The 23675-nt window shown below is 53.8% G+C and overlaps 1 protein-coding gene across 1 annotated transcript in view; it reads left to right on the top strand.

The window, feature by feature from the left end:
• Positions 1-15779, top strand: part of Padi2 (peptidyl arginine deiminase 2) — a 39040-nt gene extending 23261 nt beyond the window's left edge. Inside the window, exons 7-16 of the mRNA XM_010614186.2 lie at positions 1293-1471; positions 2571-2674; positions 3965-4076; positions 4822-4929; positions 7850-8001; positions 9271-9415; positions 10013-10106; positions 12124-12209; positions 13751-13879; positions 14495-15779. Coding sequence (XP_010612488.1) covers positions 1293-1471; positions 2571-2674; positions 3965-4076; positions 4822-4929; positions 7850-8001; positions 9271-9415; positions 10013-10106; positions 12124-12209; positions 13751-13879; positions 14495-14728 — 1343 coding nt within the window. The 3' untranslated portion in view covers positions 14729-15779. The remainder of the gene's footprint in view (positions 1-1292; positions 1472-2570; positions 2675-3964; positions 4077-4821; positions 4930-7849; positions 8002-9270; positions 9416-10012; positions 10107-12123; positions 12210-13750; positions 13880-14494) is intronic.
• The last annotated feature ends 7896 nt before the right edge of the window (positions 15780-23675 follow it).

Here is a 23675-nt window from a genome sequence, read left to right as displayed (position 1 = left end):
GGTAAACAGGATCGAGAAGGTCCAGTTGAGTACACGTCCCCCAGGCCCGGGCCTCTCATTTCACGGCTGTGGATCAGGCCCCTTCTTCATCCCAGGAATGTTCTGGTTATTCGTTCTAACTGTTGAGCAGCTGGTCACTAACCATTATCATTGTTAAAAGCACTGAGCTGAGTCTGATTCTGCCTTCCAGCTCGGCAGGGCGTAGGGAAACTCCTTGTGGAGCTGCCTGGGTCGGTGCAAATATCTCCTCCCTCACACCCCAGCACCACCCCTGGCACCCCACAGGGCGTCTCAAAGGCTGCCTCTCCTCAGATGAGCTGCCACCCTTCTCCTCTCCCCTCCCCACTCTGCTGCCCCCCACGCTGCCCCCAACAAGATCTCTGTCATAAGCCTCCCACATCCGCTCCATCTTATCACCCGCTGAGAGCACTGCTCTTACATGCTGTACGCTGACCATCTGCCTCCCGGGGGCCCTTGCCCTGGTGGTGACAGGGCAATCACTCAAAAGCATGTGCTCTCGAGCAACCTGACAATTCCCCAGTGGCCTCTCCCCTAGGGAGTGGCCTGGGGGCTGTCCCTTCACTCCCTAAACCGGGGCTGTCTCGGCCCTCACACTGGCCACGTGCCTTGAGAAAGGCTGCACAACTCCAAACAGCCCCCGGTCTGATCCAGGCGATCCAGGCGTTTGCTTATTTACAGTGACACAAAGCAGGACCTGGAGGCGGGGGGGAAATCAGACTGTTCCAAACAGAACAGCCCTGTGACAAGCTGGAGACTGCGGGGCACGGGAGCTTTGGAGAAGCTGCCTTTTCCTCTTCTCTTCTTTCTTAGCATTTCACCCTAACAGGGCTTTCATGACACCGAGGGGAATTTGGGGTACACATGGGTCCGTGTACGGTTTATTGACACAAGGCGGATGGGAGTTCAGGATTCAGAAGTAGACGTGAGCTTGAGTCCCAGCTCAGCCACTTCCCAGTTGGATGACCTCAGATGAGCTCTTTCTCCTTTCTGAGACTCAGTTTCCTCGGCTGTGACACGGGAGCGATAATGTCCTCCTGTGCTGCACTAGTTACATGATTACCGTCTGTGGCCCTTTCGCGTGTGCACTCACAGGCGCCAGCTCTTCTTGTGGATGAAGAAACCGGAAGCCAAGAGCCAACCCAGTGGCATTTTCTGCTTGTGCTTTTGCTCCATGTCTCGAGGACAGGTCACTGCCCTGTACCCGTCAGTGACTTCTCCGACCTCCTCCTGATGGCACAGGGCACTGACGTTGGTCCTTCCCTGCCCCCCAGACCCATTCTTCGGGGAGCGCTACGTCCACATCCTGGGCCGGAAGAAGCTCTACCACGTGGTCAAGTACACAGGGGGCTCCGCGGAGCTGCTGTTCTTCGTGGAAGGCCTCCGCTTCCCCGACGAGGGCTTCTCGGGCCTGGTCTCCGTGCACGTCAGCCTGCTGGAGTACGTGGACGAGGTGAGGACCCCAGGCCTCCCCCACCAGGGGCTGTCTACAGAGAACCGCTTCTCGGTGGCCACACCGTGTCCTGCACCCCTCAAAGCACCACATGGTCCAGGCTGGGAGACCCAGATTGCCCCAGGCCTGCACGTGTCGGCTGTGGTCCTGAGGTGTCCCCCAGGACCACCCTCCTTGCCACAGCTGCTCCCAGGAACTCCTGAGCCTCCCAAGCCTATGCCTTGCCCGCTGCAGTGATGTGCCTGGTTCTGAGGCAGAGTCCTAGAGGTCAGCGGGAGGCTCTGACTGGGCCACACTGCGAGCTCTGTCGACACCCTGTGTCACCCCTCTGCGCCCTGTTCTTCCTGCCCCAGCTGTGGGTCACACGAGCTCTGACCCCTGCCCTGCAGCCAGCAGCCTGGCAGTTCCACTCTGTCCTGAGGCTGAAGCCGAGGCTGCTTCCTGTGACCAGAGCCCCTCATCAGGGACCTTGGTGCCAGGCTCCAACCTCTCAGGGCCACCCTGTTTCACTCAGAAAACAGGGGAGGGGCTGACTGCTCCACCAGACACAGAGGGCCCTGTCATTTTACCCGGGGACTCTTTGGGGCTCTGTCCAGGAGAGGCTGAGTCCAGCTGAGATGCATGAGGGTAGGCTCTGGGCCCGCACTGACCCAGGCTCGATCTCAGATTCACCACCGTGAGACCCTGGGCAAATGAATTAATTGCACTGTGCCTTGGTTTCCCCATCTGTGACACAGAAGACCAAACAGCTGCAGGTGGGAGTGATTTCAGGACAGGAACTCCGATGAGACAATGGTTAGGACGGCAGACTCGGGACTGGAGCCCCCAGGTTTAAAGCCTGGCTCTGCTGCTCGCTAACCATGTAACCCCGGATAATGACTAACTGGGCCTGTGACTTGATTTCCCCATCTAAGAAGTGAAGATCATAGCATCATCCACCCCTGAGGCTATTGGAAGGCAGAAATAAATTAACTCATGGAAAAGTACTTGGCGCAGGGCCTGGTATCAGTGCGTGCTCGGTGTGTAACGCTCACGAGTTCTCCCACTTGGAAGGCGGAGTGGAAGGCACCCTCTGACGTGGGTTTTCCATGTGTCCCAGGGGATCCCCCTGACACCCATCTTCACGGACACTGTGACGTTCCGCATCGCTCCGTGGATCATGACGCCCAACATCCTGCCTCCCGTGTCAGTGTTTGTGTGCTGGTAAGGGGTGACCGCGGCCCAGAGGCGGCATGGCAGAGTGGCCGAGGGCCGGGCTTCTGGGTCAGGCTGACCTGAGTTTGGTTCCTGGCACTGTCACTTACCAGCTGGGTGACCTGGAACTACTCACTTGGCCTCTCTGTGCGTCAGTTTCTCTGAGATGCTCACATCACAGGGTCACTTGACATGAAGCAGGCCAAGTGCCGTCTGGCCCGGGGCAGGGAGTACCCTCCAGAAGTAACCCTTCCCGCTCTGGCCCTGCATTGCAGCTGGGGACCCCTGAGCAACGGCTGGTCAGTTCATCTTGCTCACTCCTGAAGCAAGTTTTGTTTTGTTTTGTTGTTTGTTTGGTACTGGGGATCAAACTCGGGTCCTTGCGCTTGCAAGGCAGGCACCGGAACCACTGAGCTAAATCCCTGGCCCAAGCAAGTTTTTATTGAGTAACTATTATGTGCCAGTTTAACCACAGCAAGATGAGAAGCGAGGGAAAGAAATGCCCACAGGGGCAGCCCCAGGAGGAAGCCTGGAGGTTCCCAGACCTCTCCCTGGCCTTCAGACCAGGCATAGCTCACACAGTGGACCCTTGACTTACTCAATTTATTCCCAAAGCCTGCTTTTTTTTTTTTTTTGTACCGGGGATTGAACTTGGGATCGTGTGCTTGCGAGGCAGGCGGTGGAACCACTGAGCTAAATCCCAGGCTCCGAAGGCTGCTTTTAACTCAAATTGGTCAACTGAAGGCTCGGGCTCCTCTACATCACCCTCCAAGTTCCTCTCCTGTACCCAGGCAGATCTCAGTGGCCTTAGAGAGACGCTGGCCCAGGATCCCTCAGTGAACCCCACACAGGAAAGGATGCTGTAATGCTCTTTCCAGAACTCTTCAAGGGTTAAATCTGTATCTGAGACCATCTGGAAGCACAAGCAGCCAGCATTCGGGTCGTAACTCAAGACTTTTGTCTTAAAACTAAAATTCCCATCAAAACCCAAGTTGTCCGTACCTCAGGCTGGTTGTAACTCAAGGATCCACTGTATTTAAATCTGGCAGGTCAGCGATATAGGCTTTGGGGCGGGTAACGATGATGCTCCCTTCCTAGTTTTATTTCCTCATGACCTCCACAACATTGCCTGTGCGGCTGGTCCGTGACTCCAGCGGCCTTTACACACAGGACCGAACCCTAAGGCGGCCTCCACGCCCAACTCAGTTCAGAGAGGCTGGCTGCTGTCCCCACTGCCCCGAGGGTAGCCCGGTTCCCGCTCACCCTTCCTCCTGGCGTCCCCCTCTTCCCTCTTGCCAGCATGAAGGACAACTACCTGTTCCTGAAGGAGGTGAAGAACCTCGTGGAGAAAACCAACTGCGAGTTGAAGGTCTGCTTCCAGTACATGAACCGGGGAGACCGCTGGATCCAGGTGCGGGCTCGGTCAAAGGACACTGCCGGAGTCTAGCGAGAGGGCTGGGCTGGGCCAGACACCTGGCCCTCAACGGCCAGGAGCAGGCTTCTGTCAGCTTGTTCCTGCCCAGCGCCCAGAGATGGGGAAGGAAGTCACTGCAGTGTGGCTTCTTGTCATAGCTAAAGACTGAAAAGCGCTGAAGCACCCATCCCCAGCACCCTGGGTGACAGCTCACTGTGGAGTCTATGCAATAGTTTAAAAGAATGAGGCTGGTACAGAATGTACTTCACTTTAAGTTGTTACTTGAAGGAAAACATGTTCAGCATGATGCCAAGAGGTCAAGCCAGGCATGGTGGCGCATGCCTGTAATCCCAGCACTTGGGAGGCTGAGGCAGGAGGATCGCTGTGAGTTCAAGGCCAGCCTGAACTATATACCTAGACCCTGTCCCAGTGGTGGTGGTGGGTGGGGGACAGTGAGGTTGGTGCTGCTAAGAAACATGCTTGTAGGGCCAAGGATTTAACTCAGTGGTGCCACTGCCTGCCTCGCAAGGGCCTGAGTTTGATCCCTGATACAAAAAAAAAAAAAAATGCTTGTGATGTGCACAGGCAATCTGTGGGAAGATCTGCAACCATATTTGCAGGTGAGGACCTGGGGACTGGGAGGCTCAAAGTCCCTGCTCCTTCTGGAGTGCACCTCCCTCCCAGCTGACTGATGCTCACGGGGAGTGGCCTGGGTTCACGGCTGTCCTTGGTGTCCCCGCAGGATGAAATTGAGTTTGGCTACATCGAGGCCCCCCACAAAGGCTTCCCCGTGGTGCTGGACTCTCCCAGAGATGGCAGCCTCAAGGACTTCCCCATAAAACAGCTCCTGGTGAGACACAGAGGGCCCAGTGGTGGGAGCGAGGGAGGTGACACGGGAATTTTATAGGGCGGAGCAGTCAGGAGACCGGAGCACCCTTGATAAGCCAGTCTGCTACTCAGGGCCTCTATTTTCTAATCTGCGAGATAGGTGAGCTGGAATAGAGGCCCCTGAGATCCTTTTCTGCTTTCATAATTTGTGCTCCCAAAACAGTTTCCAGGTGGGAAATGGAAACTGTGGGAGACAGGGCCAGTCCCACCTCCAGAGGCCTGGCCCCTGCTGCAGGCCTGGTCCTCCAACTTGCAGCAAAATAAATTTCGAAGAGGGCTGGGGATTTAGTGGTTCCGCCCCCTGCCTTGCAAATGCAAGGTCCTAAATTTGATCCCCAGTACCAAAAAAAAAGTTTCAAAGAGGAAAATTATCGCCAGGCGTGGTGGCGCACACCTGTAATCCCAGCACTCGGGAGGCTGAGGCAGTAGGATCACTGTGAGTTCGAGACCAGCCTGGGCTACATAGTGAGTTCCAGGTCAGTCTCAACTGCCTAGTGAGACCCTGTCTCAAAAAACAAAAACAAACAAACAAACAAAACAGAGGAAAACTATAGTTATACAATTGTCAAATATCATCGTTCTGACTTTAAAGTTCATCCAGGCCTTGAAGCTGTGGTTTTCAGCACACGTGTGTTTCACATAATGCCATCTAGCCGGGGATTTAGCTCAGTGATTCTGGCCTCACAAGCTCAAGGACCCAAGTTCAATCCCCAGTACCACACACACAAAAAAACCTTAATGCCATCTGTCTCCTCCAATTCCTGGGACCCCACTGTCACCCCCTTGTGTGCCCTCAATGTCATGTGACAGTAGAACGGAAACCAGTCCCCTCTGTCCTCGCCCCCCACAACGGGCTCAGGAGGCCTGGGCATAGCTTGATCCTGAGACCGGGGTGGGCTGGGCCTCCCCAAGGTCACACTCAGGACATACTTCCTGCTAGACATGAGGGGCCGCTCAGGGACCGCCCCTGCTTTCTGAGACCATTGACTCACATGGTCGCCTCGTCCTGCGGAGCTGGGGGAGCTGAGAGTGTAGGCCCAGTTCTAGAATGTCAGAGGGACCCGGCCTTGAGCAGCAGTCCCTCAGTGGAAACGAGACCTTGAATAAGCAACCTAACCTCCATGAGCCTCAATGTGCTCATTGTAAAGTGGAAAGAGATGGCATTGTTGTCATAGGCTCATAGTGAAGATTCAAAGCCTGTGTAAGAAGACATCAGTACGGTGCCCCTACAGTGACCGCTGGTCGCTGGTGCTGTGGTTCTCCCTGCACAGCTCTGGACGCGGTCCCATGAGCTTCCTGCCCCTCCACTGATACCACAGGGCATCGGGTCAAACCGGCCCCCTGCAGGGCTGCCGAAGACGCGAGAGCCCCGCTCAGGCCGGCTCTCTCCTCCCTGGGTCACCACCTGCCTGCAGTGTTCCAGGCTGGCCTCATTCCTGAGCCCAGGCTTACATTGTTCCTGGCTTTGTGCTGCCTGCCTGCTGCCCGGGTGATGCTGTGAAGCCCCAGCTGCCGGCCTCCTGCCATCCTGGGCCAGCTCACACACAGGGCCGGCTGGGCCCCTGGGCGAGAAAGCGCTAGGCTGCAGCCATCCGTGCACTGGCGCACTGTCCGGAGCCTCTCAGCCGGTCCAGGACTAGCCACATCCTCCACTTCCCAGGTTTTTCTAACAGGGATTTTTTTTTTTTTTTTTTTTTTTGACTTTTTTTTTTTGAGACAGGGTCTCTATATGTAGTTGAGACCGACCTGGAACTCATTATGTAGCCCAGGATGGTCTCAAACTCACAGCAATCCTCCTGCCTCAGCCTCCCAAGTGCTAGGATTACAGGCGTGCACCAGCAGGCCCAGCAGGGATTTAAAATATATATATATACCAAACTTGGGCGCTCACACTTACAATGCAGGCAGCAGAACCACTGAGCTAAATCCCCAGCCCTCTAACAGGGATTTTTGTAATACAATCACAGTCCCAGTGTGAGCTTCCAAAGCAAGATGCCTAAATTTGAAAAAAAAAAAAAATCATGAAAGGAACCTTAAAATTTAGGACATCAGTGGGGTTATATTTTGAGTGTCAACTCCACCTTTTGGAGCCTTACGCTGAGAAGGATTCAAGGGTCAGTGGGCGCGTGTGGTCGTTGGGGATGGGCTGGGGTGCAGACTATCGTCAGGTATTGGTCAGCTGTCACTAGGGAGGCTGTGGTGACAGACAAGCCCCAGATCTCAGTGCTGACAGCAGCAAAGGTCTGCTTCACGGCGGGTTGGCTGTCCACGCACCTGCTTGCTCATGCGTGGCTTCCTCGTTCTAGAGCCTCAGTCTAGAGCTGCAGCCCTAGGCTGAGCAACGCCACCCTCCTAGCACGGGAAGATGAAGGCAATGCAGGCAGACACACAGCGGCTCCCAGGCAGCCGCCCCGAACTGGCCAAAGCAAGTCATGTGACCCTGATCCTTTGGCAGGGAGAAAGCAGAAGTCACAGGGAAATGAGCCAGGAAGCCAAATCCCCCAGAAGAATAACGCAGTCCACCTCCCTGCCCCGGGTCAGGAATGCAGCATCTCTTTTACAGATAGGGAGACTGAGGGTCCGAGAGATTGAGAGCTAAGCGGATCGAGAGCACGCACGAGAAGTGATCTCAGGTCGCTTCCAGACTTCTGTTGGGAAAAGAGGCACACGCAGAGATCTGCACTCACACACGCACTCACACGCATCACAGCCCCTGCACAGGCGTGCTCAGAAGCTCTCCTCCCCGTGCCTGGGCCCCGGCAGAAATGACACGACCACGGGCCACGAGGCCCACAGCACCAGGCCCTGGTGGTGAAGGGGTGGGCGCTGGCGGGCAGCTGCATGGGGCTACCAGGACTAATGGCAGGTGTGCCTCTGCCCAGGGCCCGGATTTCGGCTACGTGACCCGGGAGCCCCTCTTTGAGTCCGTCACCAGCCTTGACTCCTTTGGGAACCTGGAGGTCAGCCCCCCGGTGACCGTGAACGGCAAGACGTACCCCCTTGGCCGGATCCTCATCGGGAGCAGCTTCCCTCTGTAAGAGAAGCCAGGAGGGAGCGGGGGCAGCGGGGGAGGGCCGGGAATGTTCCTCCTTAGGGGTCACCTGGGCTGCTCTTGCATGGAATGAGCGGCTGGGAGAATCACCTCTTGTCGTGACTCTCTGATAATGTAGATGCTCTTGGGGAGGGAAAAAAAACAAAACAAGTTAGCCTTTACATCTTAGTATAAATTAAGGTCTAATGTATACCCAAAGAAACAAAGTCCCTCCCTCAACTGGGAGGACGTATAAGGACCTTTTAAAACAGCAGGGAAGAGATAGCAGAGACTAGGGAAGGGAGACCAACAGATATGGGTGGGAGCACATCTGTGAATCCTCAGGCTGCCCATACGTGAAAGAAACATGAAAAGAAATGGCCCAGCCTAGTTAATCCACCACCAATGAAAAGGAAGATTCTTCCTTGGTCAAGGCATTCACCAGGGAGAGGTTGTATATTTGGGTTCTCATTGCACAAAAGGGCTGCCAGGAACCTGCATGTATCCAGTCATCCAGACATTGGGTGCCAAGTCCTCTGAGCCACACGGGATGCTCCACATTCTGGGAAGACACAGGCAGTGACCATTTTTCCATCCTCTTTCTCTTTTCCCTCCACTCAATGGTCACTCGTCCATTCCACGCAGCAACTATTTCTTGAGCACCAGCCAAGTGCCAAGCCCTACCCTAGCCTTCAAGGAGTCAGGGGAGGTGGCGGTTATACAGATTGACCCTAAGGAGAGAGAAGGACATAGAGCAACAGGAAGACAAGCAGGGAGTTCAGGGGCCCAAGAACAGAGTTCAGGAGGTTTCTTAGAGACAAATACTTATTGAAGACCGACCGTGTCAGGCTCTGTTCTAGGCTGACAGAACAGTAACCAGAGCACAAAGCCCCAGCCTGCAGAGCTCTTGCTGGGAAAGGGGTGTCGAGGATGAACACTGGACTTCACAGAACCAGGAAGAGGGGAGGAAGGCGAGGTGGGAGGACCAGGCAGGACCCAGGTCACAGGAAGGTTGTCAGCCACCATGAGGAACTTGGGCTGTAGCCTAAAGATAATGGGGACATTGAAGGCCCCATGGTCTCTGGCAGTCAGGGAGGCTTCCTGGAGAGGTGATTAAAATGAACTGATTACAATGAGAAGGTACTGTGGCTGTTTGGTAATGGGCCAGGGCGGATCTTGAGGCCTGGGCAGGCTGATGCCGGGCTGGCCCAGGCTGCAGGCCCTCTGCGACAGGCACGGTGAAGAGCCACCCCCTCCCTACCCTCGCCCAAGGTCTGGTGGGCGGCGGATGACCAAGGTGGTACGCGACTTCCTGGCGGCGCAGCAGGTACAGGCACCCGTGGAGCTCTACTCGGACTGGCTGACCGTGGGTCACGTGGACGAGTTCATGACCTTCGTCCCCATCCCAGGCAAAAAGGTGAGCTTGTCCCCGGGACTAGAGTGGACAGGCAGGCTCTAGACGGAGGCAGCGGCGCAGAGGAAGGAGGAAGTAGGCCAAGGCTGGTTTGTATGCTGTGGCTGTCGCCGGTAAATTTTAACCCAGTAAATCCAGAGTATCACCGTATAAATGTGTACTCGATATAAAGAGTATAAATTAGCAGTTTTTCATTCCTTGTTCACACTGTCTGTACAATCGGTGAGCATTTTACTCTCTCGCGCATCTCCAGTCAGCCTAGCCATAGTTAGGTGTTCGGTTGTCACATGACCCTGTGGCTGCCATATTGGCTGTAAAGCTCCCGAGAGACGGGTTGGGTCCGCAGCTTTATTTTCTGAAAAGGAGTGGCTGCCACCCCCTACCCTAAAAATCCTGTGCAAATGGCCTGGCTCGTGGCGTCTCGGCGAAGCTCTTCCACTCTGTCCAAGGCCACCTCTGACTCTGAGCTCTGACTCGCCTGGCATTGCCAAGATGGTGGAAGGGTGAGACGTAGTCCTCAGAAACAGACAGGGCCGGGACCCTTCCCACTCCCCCGCTGCCCTCCCTGCTGACAGCGTGCTGCCTGACTGCCTCCCACAGGAATTCCGGCTGCTCATGGCCAGCACCGCCGCCTGCTACAAGCTCTTCCAAGAGAAGCAAAAGGAGGGCCACGGGGAAGCCGTCATGTTCAAGGGTGAGAGGGCAGGGGCCTCAGCAGGGAGCCCAGGCTGCACCCCCGGTCCCTGCCAGCCGCATGGCCCTGGGCCTGCCCCGCTCCCCTCCCCGCAGAGCCCGCAAGGCCACCCCGTGGGAGCGGCCCTGGCCTCTCTGCCCCTTGCTGAGGCCAAGTGACTCATGGGGCTGCCCCCTCCTTTCTGTCACCCACTGCGCAGCGTTTCCCCAGGACCTCGTGTGTGCCAGCCCCTGGGAGAGCTGCAGGTTCCAAAACCTGTGCACAGTCTGCACCCAGGAGCTCGTGTTTCACAAAGGGAGACGGGAGGAGAGCAGAGCGAGCACAGATCAGGGCCAGGAAAGGAAGCAGGCTTTGGCAACCACGATGACAGTTAGGCATCATCACCGTCGGTCCCAGAGTGAAAAATGATCGACTTAATTTAGACATCTGCCTAACTGGGCGGGGATCGGCTGGGCCGAGGCTTACATTTAAATTAATGATGGAAAAAGAGGAAAGTGATCAGAGACCGAGAGCCAGGTTAGAAGCCGGGCAATTCCTACTGCTTTGGTGGCTATTACTGTGACGAAATGACATCACCCTTCTTTCACTTAGGTGAGTACGCAGTACAGGGACCAAGATACGCATGCGGTGTTGAATAGCCATCACCTCTGTCCATATCAGTCACACAGTCGAGTTGGCTTTTTGTTGGGGGAGTACCAGGAATCGATCTCAGGACCTTGTGCTTGTGAGGCAGGCGGCAGAACCACTGAGCTAAATCCCCGGCCCTATTTTCTTGTGTTGTTTTGTACCAGGAATCGAACACAGGACCTTGCACTCACGAGGCAGGCCTGGTGCCAAGTACAGTTTTTGGTTAAATTGACTCTTGCCACTTTTCCAGTGGGCATTCCCACTATATCTCCTACCCAAACGTCTGCATCCCCAAGGCTGGTCAGCACTTAGGTCTCTGTCCTCACGTCCAAAGACAGCGTTCCTGGCTGCTGAGGGATCTGAGGACAGAAAGGACCAGACTAGTACACTGCCTATAACCCTAGCCCTGAAGGAAAGGTTCTTCGTGGACTGGCAGGCGTGAGGCTTGACCTTCGGAGCTTCCTTTCTATGCTAAACACAGCCTAAAAGCTAGCCAGAGGGTATAAGAACCATTATTACCTTTGTGCTAATGAGGGTGAGCAGAGCGGGGACAGCTCAGATAAGGGTCTGACAGCCCCATCTCTCTCTTTTCTCCCCCCGCCACCCCAGTACCGGAGATCACACCCAGCTCCCTGCACACACGTTAAGCAAAGACACAGCCACGGAGCTATATCCTCGGCCCAGCCCTGATCTCTTTGCCACTGCCAAGCTTAGGAAGTGCAGGGTCCAGCAGGCACCTCCTAGACCAGGCAGAAATATGGGTGAGGAGCAAGGCTCTGCTGTCCGCCTCTGATGGGCGAGCAGCTCAGCCATGAGCTGCTTGTGAGGCCCTGGACAAGTCATGCCACCTCTCTGTGCCTCAATTTCCCCGCCTAGCATAGAAATGCGGGGAGGACCAAGGAGTCCATCCACACAGAGCCCGAGAAGAGCACCTGCCACACCTAAGCCAGCCTTAGGGTGTCACAAATCGACCAAAGCCCCAAGGTGTCAGGAGGACCGGAGGGGAGACAGGCCTGCCTCCAGGGCAGGGCCGGAGCTAGGGGTGAGTCTGCACAACAGGACAGATGAGGCGGCTTCTCTCGCACTCACCTGGTCAGCTCCTGTTCTCGGAAGCAGGTTCCAGGTGGGAGAGCCAGGTGGCTGGTGATGTCACCCCCATGCGCCACCTGGACTGAGAGCAAAGGCAGCCGCAGCTCCTGTCTCCGCCCAGGTGGCAGGACCCACGTAGGAAGGAGTGTACACAGCCCTCCCCAGAAAGGGCGCAGGGATCCCCCCCCCGGGCCTCCAGCCGGCGTCACCCCCTTGGCCTCCTGCATGTCCCGCTGTGAGCTCGGATGGAGCCCTGGCCCAGGCATCTTGATTCTGACCATCCTGTCCTCTGACCCCACAGGCCTGGGGGGCATGAGCAGCAAGAGGGTCACCATCAACAAGATCCTGTCCAATGAGAGCCTCGTGAAGGAGAACCACTACTTCCAGGTGAGGGCCTCGTCCTGTCCTGGGCGCTCCCGATCCACTGGGCCGGCACCCGGAGGGCCTCGTCAAGCCCGCGAGCAGCCTTCTTGCTGTTGTCCTGAGCTAGAGGGTGGGCACAAGGAGGCATCGAAGCCCCTTCTAGCAGGGCCGGAAGCCCTGGGAAGGCCGGGCACCACCGAGCGCTCTGCCAGCGTAGAGCTGTGTAGTCTGGGAAGGACATCCTCCTTTAGAACGTGCCGCATGCCACAGACACGCTTTGCGGGAAAGTGCTTGTATAGGCACAAGTCGCCACCTCTGAGTGTTAAGGAGTCACAGATACTGAAGTCTTCTGTCCATGCATTCACCCCACGTAGTTCTTAGGTCTCAAGATTATATATCCAGAAATAGAAACCGTATTTATTTGAATTAAGTCTCTCTTTATTTGAAAACTTAAGAAGCGTAAGAAAATAAATAAATGAATAAAAATGAAGATGAAGCGGGATGGGGATTTAGCTCAGTGGCCCTGTGCCTGCTTTGTAACCGTAAGGTCCTGAGCTCAATCGCAGGTACAAAAAAAAAAAACTAAGAAGCAGAAAACAACTCAAACTGGTTTAAACAAAAAGGCACGACTGACTCATATAAGTGGGAAGTCCAGCAGAGGTGTGGATTTCAGGTACAGGCTGATCAGGGCTCCGGCTCCATTTTTCTGCACTTGCAGATCTCTGCAGGTGCCCTCATGGCTGCAGGTTGTCCAGGAGCTGACATCCACCCAGCTTACCATGCACAAACACAGAACTTTTTTATGCTCTGCAATATTTGAACAAGAGCTTGCATTTCACTCTGGTCTGAGCCAACTTGAACCAATTACTGTACCTGGGGGTCTATACACTGATTTGTTTAATCCTGAGTTACTGCCCACCCCTGACTCAATCAATTAGAGGTAACAGGGGAAGTAGCGGTGGGTAGAGGAGGTAAAGGCAGCAGAGCACTGACTGGGCCGACAAACTGCTGTACTGTGGGGCGAGGGGGCAGAGTGAATGCCCGGAAACCGATGTGAGAGCCAGGAAACGTCACCGATCACCTCACTGGCTGTTTGAAACTTGGGTTTATTACAAGCAACCCTCAGTGATTGCTTCCTGAGGTCAGGTAGATCTAAGGTCAAGTTGTGGCCCCTGCTTTGGGCAGAAGGACCCCAGGCAGCTCGCTGTGACTCTCTGCGGTCTCCCATCTCTAAAAAGGGGGTGACGCTGGCATCCCCCCCACGAGCTGAAGCTTAACTAAGTCCCTGTGTCCATTGCTCAGAACAGAGCCAGGTGCCTTTATACATCACCCTCCGTGATCATCAGCAAAGCCATAACCAGTGTCCTGGGGCGGCCTTGGGGTCCAGTCCTTGAGAGGAGTTGCCGATGTTGTTTCTGGGTTGTCATCACCGCTGCGACTGTCCCCAGGCCCTGAGCAGGGGCGCTGGAAGAGGTGACCAGGTGGGGGCCCGCTGAGAGCGGACACTGCAGCCGAGGTGACGGTTGTGTGTCCCTTACCTGACACCCTTGCCTGCTCCCACCCAGCGCTGCCTAGACTGGAACCGTGACACCCTCAAGAGGGAGCTGGGGGTGACGGAGCAGGACATCATCGACCTGCCAGCTCTGTTCAAGATGCACGAGGGCCGCCAGGCCATAGCCTTCTTCCCAAACATGGTGAGACCCTGGGGATCCCAGCCTGGCCCACTCCGAGCTGGAGGCAGTCAGAGCCCGAAGGGGCCCTGGCCAAGCCTGCCCCGCCAGGAACTCAGGTCCCATCCAGGCCGAGCTGCTGGGTGACATCGCCTGAGGCACCTGCCTTCTCTGAGGGCCGCTGTGCCCTCCTTGGGGTGACGCTCTTTTCCCAGCCGCCTCCCTGGGGTACTGAGAACTCTCCACCTTAACAAATAGGAAGCTGTTTTGCAAAAGGTAAAGAGATAGAAGGAGGTCCTATCAACACACACATATGCACAGGCACATCTGAATGTGTACACACAGTGCATGCGTCCGGGTGTGCGTAGTCGTGCACACGTGTGCATATAGCGTGCCGGTGCATGTAGTACACAGAGGCCTGCTCCTGCACGTGTACACATATGTACCGAGGCAGGCGCCTGCTTTTCCTCTCAGCCCTGCCTTTTGTGATTGCTTCGCACTCTCTGTGCCTCAGTTTCCCCAGCTCTAAAGAAAGAATTGTCCCAGTGCCCCTTCCACAGGGCTGTGGTGAGGGCTCCGGGAGCTTAGAACATGGCAGGCGCACAGTAGGTGCTCACGAAGCAACTGCCCACTCCGCAGGTGAACATGATCGTGCTGGACAAGGACCTGGGCATTCCCAAGCCCTTCGGGCCCCAGGTGGAGGAGGAGTGCTGCCTGGAGTCGCACGTGCGCAGCCTGCTGGAGCCCCTGGGCTTCTGCTGCACCTTCATCGACGACATTTCTGCCTACCACAAGTTCCTAGGGGAGGTGCACTGTGGCACCAACGTCCGCAGGAAGCCCTTCGCCTACAAGTGGTGGCACATGGTGCCCTGACCTGTGCGCTCCGTGCTTCCTCGGCCCTCGAGTTCTCCGGGCCCTTCCCCTGCCTGAGCTGGACTGAGCGGCCCTGCTGGGAGACGTGTGCGGAGTAAGATAGAATTTGGGGCAACTGTGCACAGGCCTCACCCTCCCTGGGCAGGACCTGCGTCACCCCAGTGAGGCTCAGCTCTGTCCCTCCTAAAAATAGCTGGGTGTGTGGCCGGTGTGTGCAGAGCCCTGACGTGACAAACAAAACAAAACTCAAAAAAATCATGCATCCAAACCATTCCCCAAGAATCCTTAGTCTCTACTCCAAACTGGAGTGGTGTGGGGGGAGGAGGAGGAGATCCCCGGTCACTGGCTCTGCCAACAGCCAGACCCTAAAGTTCAAGGTTGGTAGCGTGGAAAGGGACCCTGGTGCCCCAGGCAGACCTGAGCTGCACTCATTCAAATTCAAATTCACCGCCACCTGAAACTGTTCATTCCTCACCGCCTCTCAACCCACCTGACTTTCTCTCCAAGGTGTAGACACCCTGGGCTAACCCTCCCCACTCCCTGCGGGTCCAATAATCTAGTTTAGAGCCTTCCCTGGAAACAAGTGTTCTCAGAGCTGGCTTCTGCCCCAAAGGCTCCCCAGACCAGCACGCGTGTGCGAGAGCTCAGCTGGAAAGCTGCCCGGTGCGCTCTATCCATCTCCGCTCGCCCGTGGCCTCCCTCCTCGCGTGCCTCAAGGCTGTTCCTTCCAGTGCCTGATGCCATCTCTCCAGGCAGCTAAACAGGGGCTTCTTATCACCAGCCAGATCCAGAGCTTCCCCAGGGCAGAAGGAAACTGTGTCCCCCTTCCAGATATCAGCCCCAACACTTACGCACCTTGGCCTGGCCTCCAGCCCCAGCCCCACTTCCGGCTGATTGATCACCCTGTTAAAATTCATTTGCCAAAGACCCTGCCATTCAGACATAGCCTCGTTCATCCCCTGGCTCCACCCGAAAAGAGTCAGCTTCAACTAAAACAAAGTTCCTTTAGGGCCAGGAGAATAAGTAAATTGTAATTCCACTTTGCAGGCTCAGAAAGACCCATTGTATAACCCATGAAAAGGTTGTAAGTGTGTCTTCTTGGGAGAACATGGTGTCATTCTGGATTATTCTGTGCACCATCCGTTAAACATTTGCTGCGTGCTTACTGAGCGACAGGCGCGTCGGGCTCTGAGAACAGTGGTTGGTAGGAAAGAGGGCCTGGAGATGGACGGTCCCCGCATGCAAAGCCACTTTTGCCCTGATAGTGATACCAGATTCAGCGATGCCAACTCTCTAGATTCAGGAAACGCCCAAGGCACAGACTTTCCTGCAAGTCTCTGTCGAGATGAAACAGCATCTTCTCAGCCAGGTGGGCCAGACCAGCTTTCAGACCAGACCCCAGAGTCTCAGAAGCCGTCGTCCCCTTGCTGGGGACAGCGGCTCCTGCGTGAGGAGGCTGAAGCCCCAGACCTCTCCAGCCCATCTAAGACTGAGTGTGTCTTGTGTGTGCGTTTGCTTACCGTGGGTTCGTGGGCTTGCTTTTATTTTTATGTAATCTCCATGAAGGGAAGTGAGCACCTCCCACGTGGAGCCCGTGTGCCTCTGTCAAGCTTCCTAATGCTCTTCCTGTCGAAAGTCAGTCGTTTCGGAGGTTTCTGGAGCCCGGGGACTCAGACAGTGCCCGGCCCCTTGTTCTCGCCGCCCCAGCGTGCTACCCTGGGTGTAGACGGACCCCATGGACTCACTGCTGTGCCCTGACCCTATCTATGAATGTTGGCCTGGGACGTGCTTCCAGGTTGCAAACCCCAGCAAAGTTTTCAGTCTGGATTTCGAAATAGTCTGTGCAAGTGTGCAGGGAGAACCCTTAGCGTGGGAAGAGCGGGACCGCCTCCGCCTCCTAGAAAAGAGGCCGCAGTGGGGATCAAAAGGTGTCGGGGAGGAGCCTGACTAAAGAACAATCAAATAAACAGTCCAAGGGGAAGTCACATGGCTGTGGTGTGGTGTTCTTTGCAGCTTCTCAGACACGGCCTCAGTGCAGACCATGCACTGTGCTCCCTCTTACACCTGCAGCTGATAGGGAAACCTTTTATAAATAGCAAAATCCTATAAAGTGTTACAATGGAAAATGGCTTCTGCTGTCTCTCACAGCAGTTTGCTTTGCTTAGCTCGGAACTAACAGGCACCGAAGGCACTAAGTGCTGAACGAGGCATCTGGCCTGATCCTGAGACAACAGGGCACGTCACGACCTTGAGCTCCGATGAGACTGGAGCCACCTGATCGTAAAAGCATCTAGATGAAAGAATCCATCGCTAACCTTTGTTTCCCTGACCCTGAACACCCACTTCCTGTGGGCTAGAATAGAGAACTAGGCGAATCTTAGAGGTAAACTCCCCAACGGCAAAGAACTGCTACGTCTGGGTCGAAAGTCAACTATCCTGTGACTGTGACCGAGCTGTGAGAATGAAGTGTAACCGCCCACATGAAGTCGAGGCTGTGGAACCCCGTAGGAGGAGGAGCCGTAAGTCAAGGCTGTGAAACCCCGTAGGAGGAGGAGCCGTAACCCAGTGCGTCGGCGATCCAGGCACGGCTTATGTGCGATCGACCCTTACCCATGAGTAAATTTGTTATTTTACTTCCCTTCTGCTGCCTCTCTGGGAGTCCCTGGTCCCTTCCATAACGAAGCTGCTACACCCTGGACCCGAGGTCAAGGATGCGGAGTCCCGCACCACTCAGCGGCTGTGTTAAATGGCCACCACCCAAGGTCAAGGCTGATACCCACAGTACGGTGACTATGCTTTGAAAGTGGGGCTTTCCAGAAGCCAATCCTGAGATGAGTTTTGAGCGATGTATTTGACAAAGTGCCTCCAGGAGAAACCAGAAGGAAATTAGAGGAGTAAGACAAGGAAAGGGGAGAAGCTAAAGAGGGGTGTGATTTCAAGTGACACCTCGGAGAGCTCCGGAGTGGAAAGGCCCCCCCAGGGCTCCGTTCCACACGGAGGCTGAGCCTGTGCTCCTGCCCCAGCCATCCCTGGCTCTGAAGCCTTTGCTCTCTGGGTCAGTGGCACCAATAGATGTAGCTATTAGGAACCAAGTCACAGGAGACAGGAAGGGATGTGCTGGGCACCAACAGTGTCCCCTGCCGTGCATACCTCTGTGCTCTTATCGTGCAAGATTCTCACAGGGGCTATTTGGCCATTTGACCCATGGTGCAAAGATCTGTACAGCACAGCCATGACCGACGGGGCCTTTGTGCACAAACTGCCGAGGCCCTAGCCTGGAACCAGCCGGTTGGCTGCTGAGCCTTCTGAGCTCTTTGGGATATGCCCGGGGCCTTCTCCCCTTGTCCCCAACTTGGGCTTCTGGACTGATGTGTTGTGGTGTAACCACTGTATTTTAAGAGACCACTGCAAAATGAAAATCACTGGTTCTTTTATTCCCAGGCTTAATACATGGGCCCATCACTACCCCTCCTGTGTTTTTTAAAAATTAACGTAATAATTGTGTATATTTATGGGGTGCAGTGTGATGGGTATGTACAATGTGTGATATCACATTAAGGTAATTGGCATTCACGTCTCCTTAAACGTTATCTTTTCTGTGTTAGAAGTCTCCAAACTCATCTTCTTCCGGTTCTTTATGAAACATGTGGGGATGTTCTAAACCAGATGTGGTGGCACCTGCCTGTGATTCCAGCCACTTGAAAGGCTGAGGCAGAAGCATCACAAGTTCAAGGCCAGGCTGGGCAACTTAGCAAGACCCTGTCTCAAAAATTAAATAAATAAAGGACTGGGAATGTACACGGCCTTAGCACGTACAAGGCCCTGGAGTCACTAGTCACACCCTACTGTGCCACAGCACACTGGAATTTATTCCTCTTCTATAAGTGTATTTTAGCATCTATTATGCAGCTTTTTTCTGTCCCACGCTTACCTTTTATACCCAGATAATGTGGTCCAAACCACAGCAAGGCCCGTTTGCTTCACTGCTGAGTGTCCAGCTGGCTGGTGGGGAAGATCTGCTTTTTCACCTGTGCTTCACCCCACCGTCTTCTGTGCCAAAGGGGCTTCTTCTCAGCCCTGATCTTCTTTTTCTTGTTGTTGTATGGAGGGAGGGAGAGAGAGAGAGAGAGAGAGCACCAGGTCTCACTATGCTACCCAGGCTAGCCTCAAACTGCTAAACTCAAGGGATCCTCCTGCCTCAGCCTCCCAGTAGCTGGAACTACAGCCCTGACTTTTCAGAAGGCCAGTGTCTGCTCTGGACAGCCTCTGAGCAAGGTTTAGGCCAAGCCTGTTCCTGCTCCAGTGCTCGCCCTCCACGAGCTAAGGCCCCCTTTAGCACAGACCTGGTTACCCCGTGACAGTGATTTTTAATTGTGTCAACATGATTGGCTTAAGAAACACCCAGGAGATTAGTACTGCATGCTTCTGGGTGTGTCTTGCTGGGTCTTGGAGGCATGACCTTGAGTACCGTATACTGGCTCTTTCCTCTCTGGCATTGTTTCTCTGCTCTGCTTCCTAGCAACCACGAACTAAGCATCTTCGCTCTGCCACACTCTTCCTCCATGATGTTTCTGCCTTGGAGCCAGCTGACCATAGACTGAATCTCCTGCCGCTGAGCTAAAATGAGCCTGTCCTTTACATTGTGAGTGTCAGGTACTGCGTCCCAGTGATAGAAAAGCTAACACAGAACATTAGGGCGGACTCTCGCTCTAACTGTCCCTGACCGTGTGGCTCAGACACCTTTGTAGCTGGTTTTGAGGAAGAGCTGGAGAAGTTTGGAGATGCAGGGGAAACTCTAGAATGCTCTAGGTAGAGCCTGATGGGTGATTATAGTTGACTTCAAAAGACAAGAGTGGCAGCGGGAATGCAGTAAAGGCAAAGCTCAGCAGGTTTCAGTTGGGAACAAGGACGCCATTGGTAGTTTGATTAGAAGGCATGTATGCTATCCTCTGGGATAAAATTTGTCCTCAGTTTGCCCATGTCCTGAAACTTCTGCAGTAGGTGACTCTGAGGGCTGTAGACTAATTGACCTGGCAGAGGAAATTTCAAGACAACCCAACATTCAGGCTGTGGCATGGATACTTCCGGCTGCTTTCAGCCAACTTTACAATGAGAATTAGGGGCAAAAGCACAGCAGAAAATGTAAAAACAAAACAAAATTTTGGCCCGGAAAGAACCATATATAATGTATAAAGCCAAAGGAGGTATAACTGCTACAAAAGATTGGTGCCATTAAAAAGAAACCAAGTACTTTATAGGAACAAGAAGAAACGCCCTGAGGGTGTCTCAGAAATCAGTAAGACCTCCTCATCAAATGCTTAAAGGTGCAAAAGTATGTACCTTTCATTCGAGAAGAGACTCCCTGGGCTCCCTCCTCAAGAAGGCTACCTGGATAATTGGTTCCCCAGGACTCATTTCACCGTGTTCAGCCATCCAGACACTCAGAGTCCACCGAAACCATGGTCCAAGGTGACCCAGCTGCTGCTCCACTGCAAGCAGCTCCTGATATTGTCCACACTATGCCAGAATACAAGAGCTGTGGGGTCAGGAGGGCTTCCACCAAAATTACAAAAACATAAGCGCCCGGAAGGTTAGGCAGGGTGCCTCTGAAAGGTGGGTGTACGATGCTGTGAGGAGAAAGCTGAGGGGCAGTGGCGATCCCGGGACATGGGAGATGCTAGGCGTGTGGAATGTCTGCTAAAGAAAGCTGCGGGCCATGAATGGAGCAAGCTCAAGAAAGAGCCCGTGTGGGATGCAGCTAGCAAGGTCACAGGGATGGGGCTGCCCTTAGGAACTCACATCTCACAGTGGGCCCTGATGCTGGACATCGAGCCACAGGACTTAACGTCTGCACTGTTGGTTTCTGGCTCACTTTAGTTCTGTTCTTCTCTACCTGTCCATCCCTCCCTTTGGAATGGGAGAGTCGACTGGCTGCCACTGTGCCTTGGGATTATGAAACTTCTTTTTAAATTCCACGTAGGCTCACAGATCAGAGTTTGCTGTGAGTCTTGGAAGAAACATGGACCCAGACTTTTGAAAAATTGCTGAAACCATTGGGACTTTTGGGAGGGGACTATTGTATTTTTGGTTGTACACAAGACAGCTGCATCGTGCTACGCGGAATTATGACCTTTTCCTTATATTGGGGGATTAAAGATGGCTTAAGGACATGTGTTTGGTTGTCAGTTTAGGTTTTTTGTTTTCTTCTTCTTCTTTTTTTTTTTTTGTACCAGGGATCAACTTAGGACCTTGTGCTTTCGAGACGGGTGCAGCACCACTGAGCTAAATCCCTAGCCCTTTGGTTGTCAGTTTGACAAGGGGTGGATTGTAACCCTTAAGTTTAATTGGGTCAACTTTTTTTTTCCAGTTTGTTTTCTTTCTTTCTTTTATTTTTGAAGCCGCATCTCACTACGTAATTCAGGCTGGTCTTGAACTCACTACGTAGCCCACACTGGCCTTTAACACATGGTGATCCTCCTGCCTCAGCCTTGTACCATCACACCCAGGTAACTGTGTCAACCTGATTGGTTTAAGAAACTCGGAGATTAATAAAGCATTTTCTGGGTCTGTCTGGTTGAATAAAGAAGGCATGGCCTTGGGTACAGATATGGTCCCTGGCTCCTTCCTCTCTCTCACTGTTCCCCTCTCTTTTTCCTGATATCCATGAACTAAGCAACTTTGCTCCATCACACTCCCTCCACGATGTTTCTACCTCGGAGCCAGCTGACCATGGACTGAATCTCCTGAAACCATGAGTCAGACTAAACATCTCCTCCTTTAAGTAATGAGGGTCAGGTATTGTAACCCAGAAACAGCAAAGTTGACTTACACACCCCCAAGAAGGTCCCACAACAACCTCCAGCCAACAGCCAAGCCCCCTCTCACAGGCTACCTTGCTACCAAAGCATGAAAGTGACGATACATTCTACCAGCCAGGCATGGTGGCACACGCCTGTAATCCCAGCACCCGGGAGGCTGAGGCAGGAGGATCGCTGTGAATTCGAGACCAGCCTGGGCTATGTAGTGAGTACCAGGTCAGTCTCAACTACACAGTGAGACCCTGTCTCAAAACAAAACAAACAACAACAACAGCAACAAAAACACATGCACTCTACCAGGGGATAGATACTTTGTTTCCCTCCTGATGGCAATTCTTAGCACATGCTTAGTACTCAGCAGTGTCTTTTCTTTTCTTTTCTTTTCTTGCAGTACCAGTGCTTGAACTCAGGACCTTTGCACTGAGCTAGAAGGTCCCTAGATCATTTTTATTTTATTCTATTTTATTTTATTTTTATTTTGAGACAGAGTCTTACTAAGTCACTAGTTGCCCAAGTTGGACTTGAACTTGCAATCCTCCTGGCTCAGCCCCTAAAAGGGCTGCAGTTACAGGTGTGCACCACCAGGGCGGGGCCAGAGATATAGCTCAGTGGCACCGTGCCGGCCTGACAAGCACAAGGTCCCAAGTTCAATCCCTGGTACTGAGAAGAGAAAAGAAGAAGAATCATTTACAAACCATGGTCTAGTCTGTGGGACCAGCAAACTTTATCCCCGGCCAGTGCCTGTCCTTCACACTCACCAAGGTTCCTCCAAAATCGTTTCCAAGCCCCCCAACAATGTCCCCACTCTGCCCTTCCTTGTGGAAAGGGGGTCAGTAAGTGTCTACATTGTGCTGGGGCTGTGGGTGATCGCACTACGTTACTGCCGCTGTGTGCGTGGTACATGTGGCTGTCTCTGTCCCACTCGTGTGACAGAGTATCCGGTGTTGTCAGGGTGTCCAGTGCACCTCAGGAGGGGAGGACGAAGCCCCCTTCGCTCCCCAACATAGAAGGTGGCCGTGCTGGCAGTGCTGGGGTCTGAGCATGGTGAGTCCCCAGAGACTGGGGCAGCTGCAGTCCCGTGACCGTGCTGTGTTTCAGAGAACAGGCGACGGCATATATTTCTTTATTGCTATCAAGCTTACAGGGAAAATATCTTTAAGAAACTGCCTGAGGAAGGATCACACCATGATACATCGCTACACCCAAATATGCACGGCCCATCGGATGAAACAGCCCTGCGTGTACCAACAGGGAAGACCATGGAGACACGAGCCAGGCCAGGGAAGGCTGCCGAAGAACATGGATGTTACCGTTTGCGTGGGGGAGAGGAGCGCAAGCCAAGCCGTGGCTTTCTGCAGACACACACGTGTGTGCACACAGGCCGGGAAAAGGTCGGGGAGCCGGCTGGGAACTGGACTACAGCCGTCACCTCTGGAAGGGAACACAGCTGAGAGGGTTTACACTCCGTCTATACCGCTCATGCCTTACAGAGTGAGAACTTAATTACATCTGTATCTTAAAACAATTTTTAAAGCTGTCTGAAATCCTTGGCACCTTATTTATGCTGACACCTTCCCACTCCTACTAGCATAAAATCTGCTCCTCTCGATGATGCAGTTAGTTCTCTTTTACCTCTTTTCTTCCCCCAGCTGTGCTACCTGCAACCAATTTAAGATTGAAAAGTCCCTTTGGCCACAAACTCGATGAATCGTCCTCCTTCTGAGGTACTCTGGTTCTTTTTCCTCATTTTACACAATAGGAAACTAATGCACAGAGAGGCTGAGTAACTTACTCAAGGTCACAGAGCAAATGGGGATACAGCAGAGTTTGGACCCCAAAGCCAGCACACTTAGCCAACCTGCTCTCTGGCTTCCTAAAAGGAAGGTTTTAACGTTCTACATGTCTCTGGCTTATTTTGTTCCAGTTAACTGACCTCTGCCACTACAACCACTACTAATTTTTTGCATTCCATGTGCGAGGTTCTGTCTCTGATAGAAAGAGGTGCTCAAAATTCAGACTCAATCAGTAATGGTGGCCGAGGTCTGCACTTGTAATACTAGCATTCTCAAAGGCTGAGGTTGGGGGTGGTCACAAGCTTGAGTCCAGCTCAGGCAACACAGAGACTTAGC

Source organism: Fukomys damarensis, unplaced genomic scaffold (assembly GCF_012274545.1).
Source record: "Fukomys damarensis isolate Sample0158 unplaced genomic scaffold, DMR_v1.0_HiC HiC_scaffold_23, whole genome shotgun sequence".
In the NCBI taxonomy this organism is placed as follows: Eukaryota; Metazoa; Chordata; class Mammalia; order Rodentia; family Bathyergidae; genus Fukomys; species Fukomys damarensis.
This window is presented reverse-complemented; position numbering and strand designations above follow the sequence as displayed.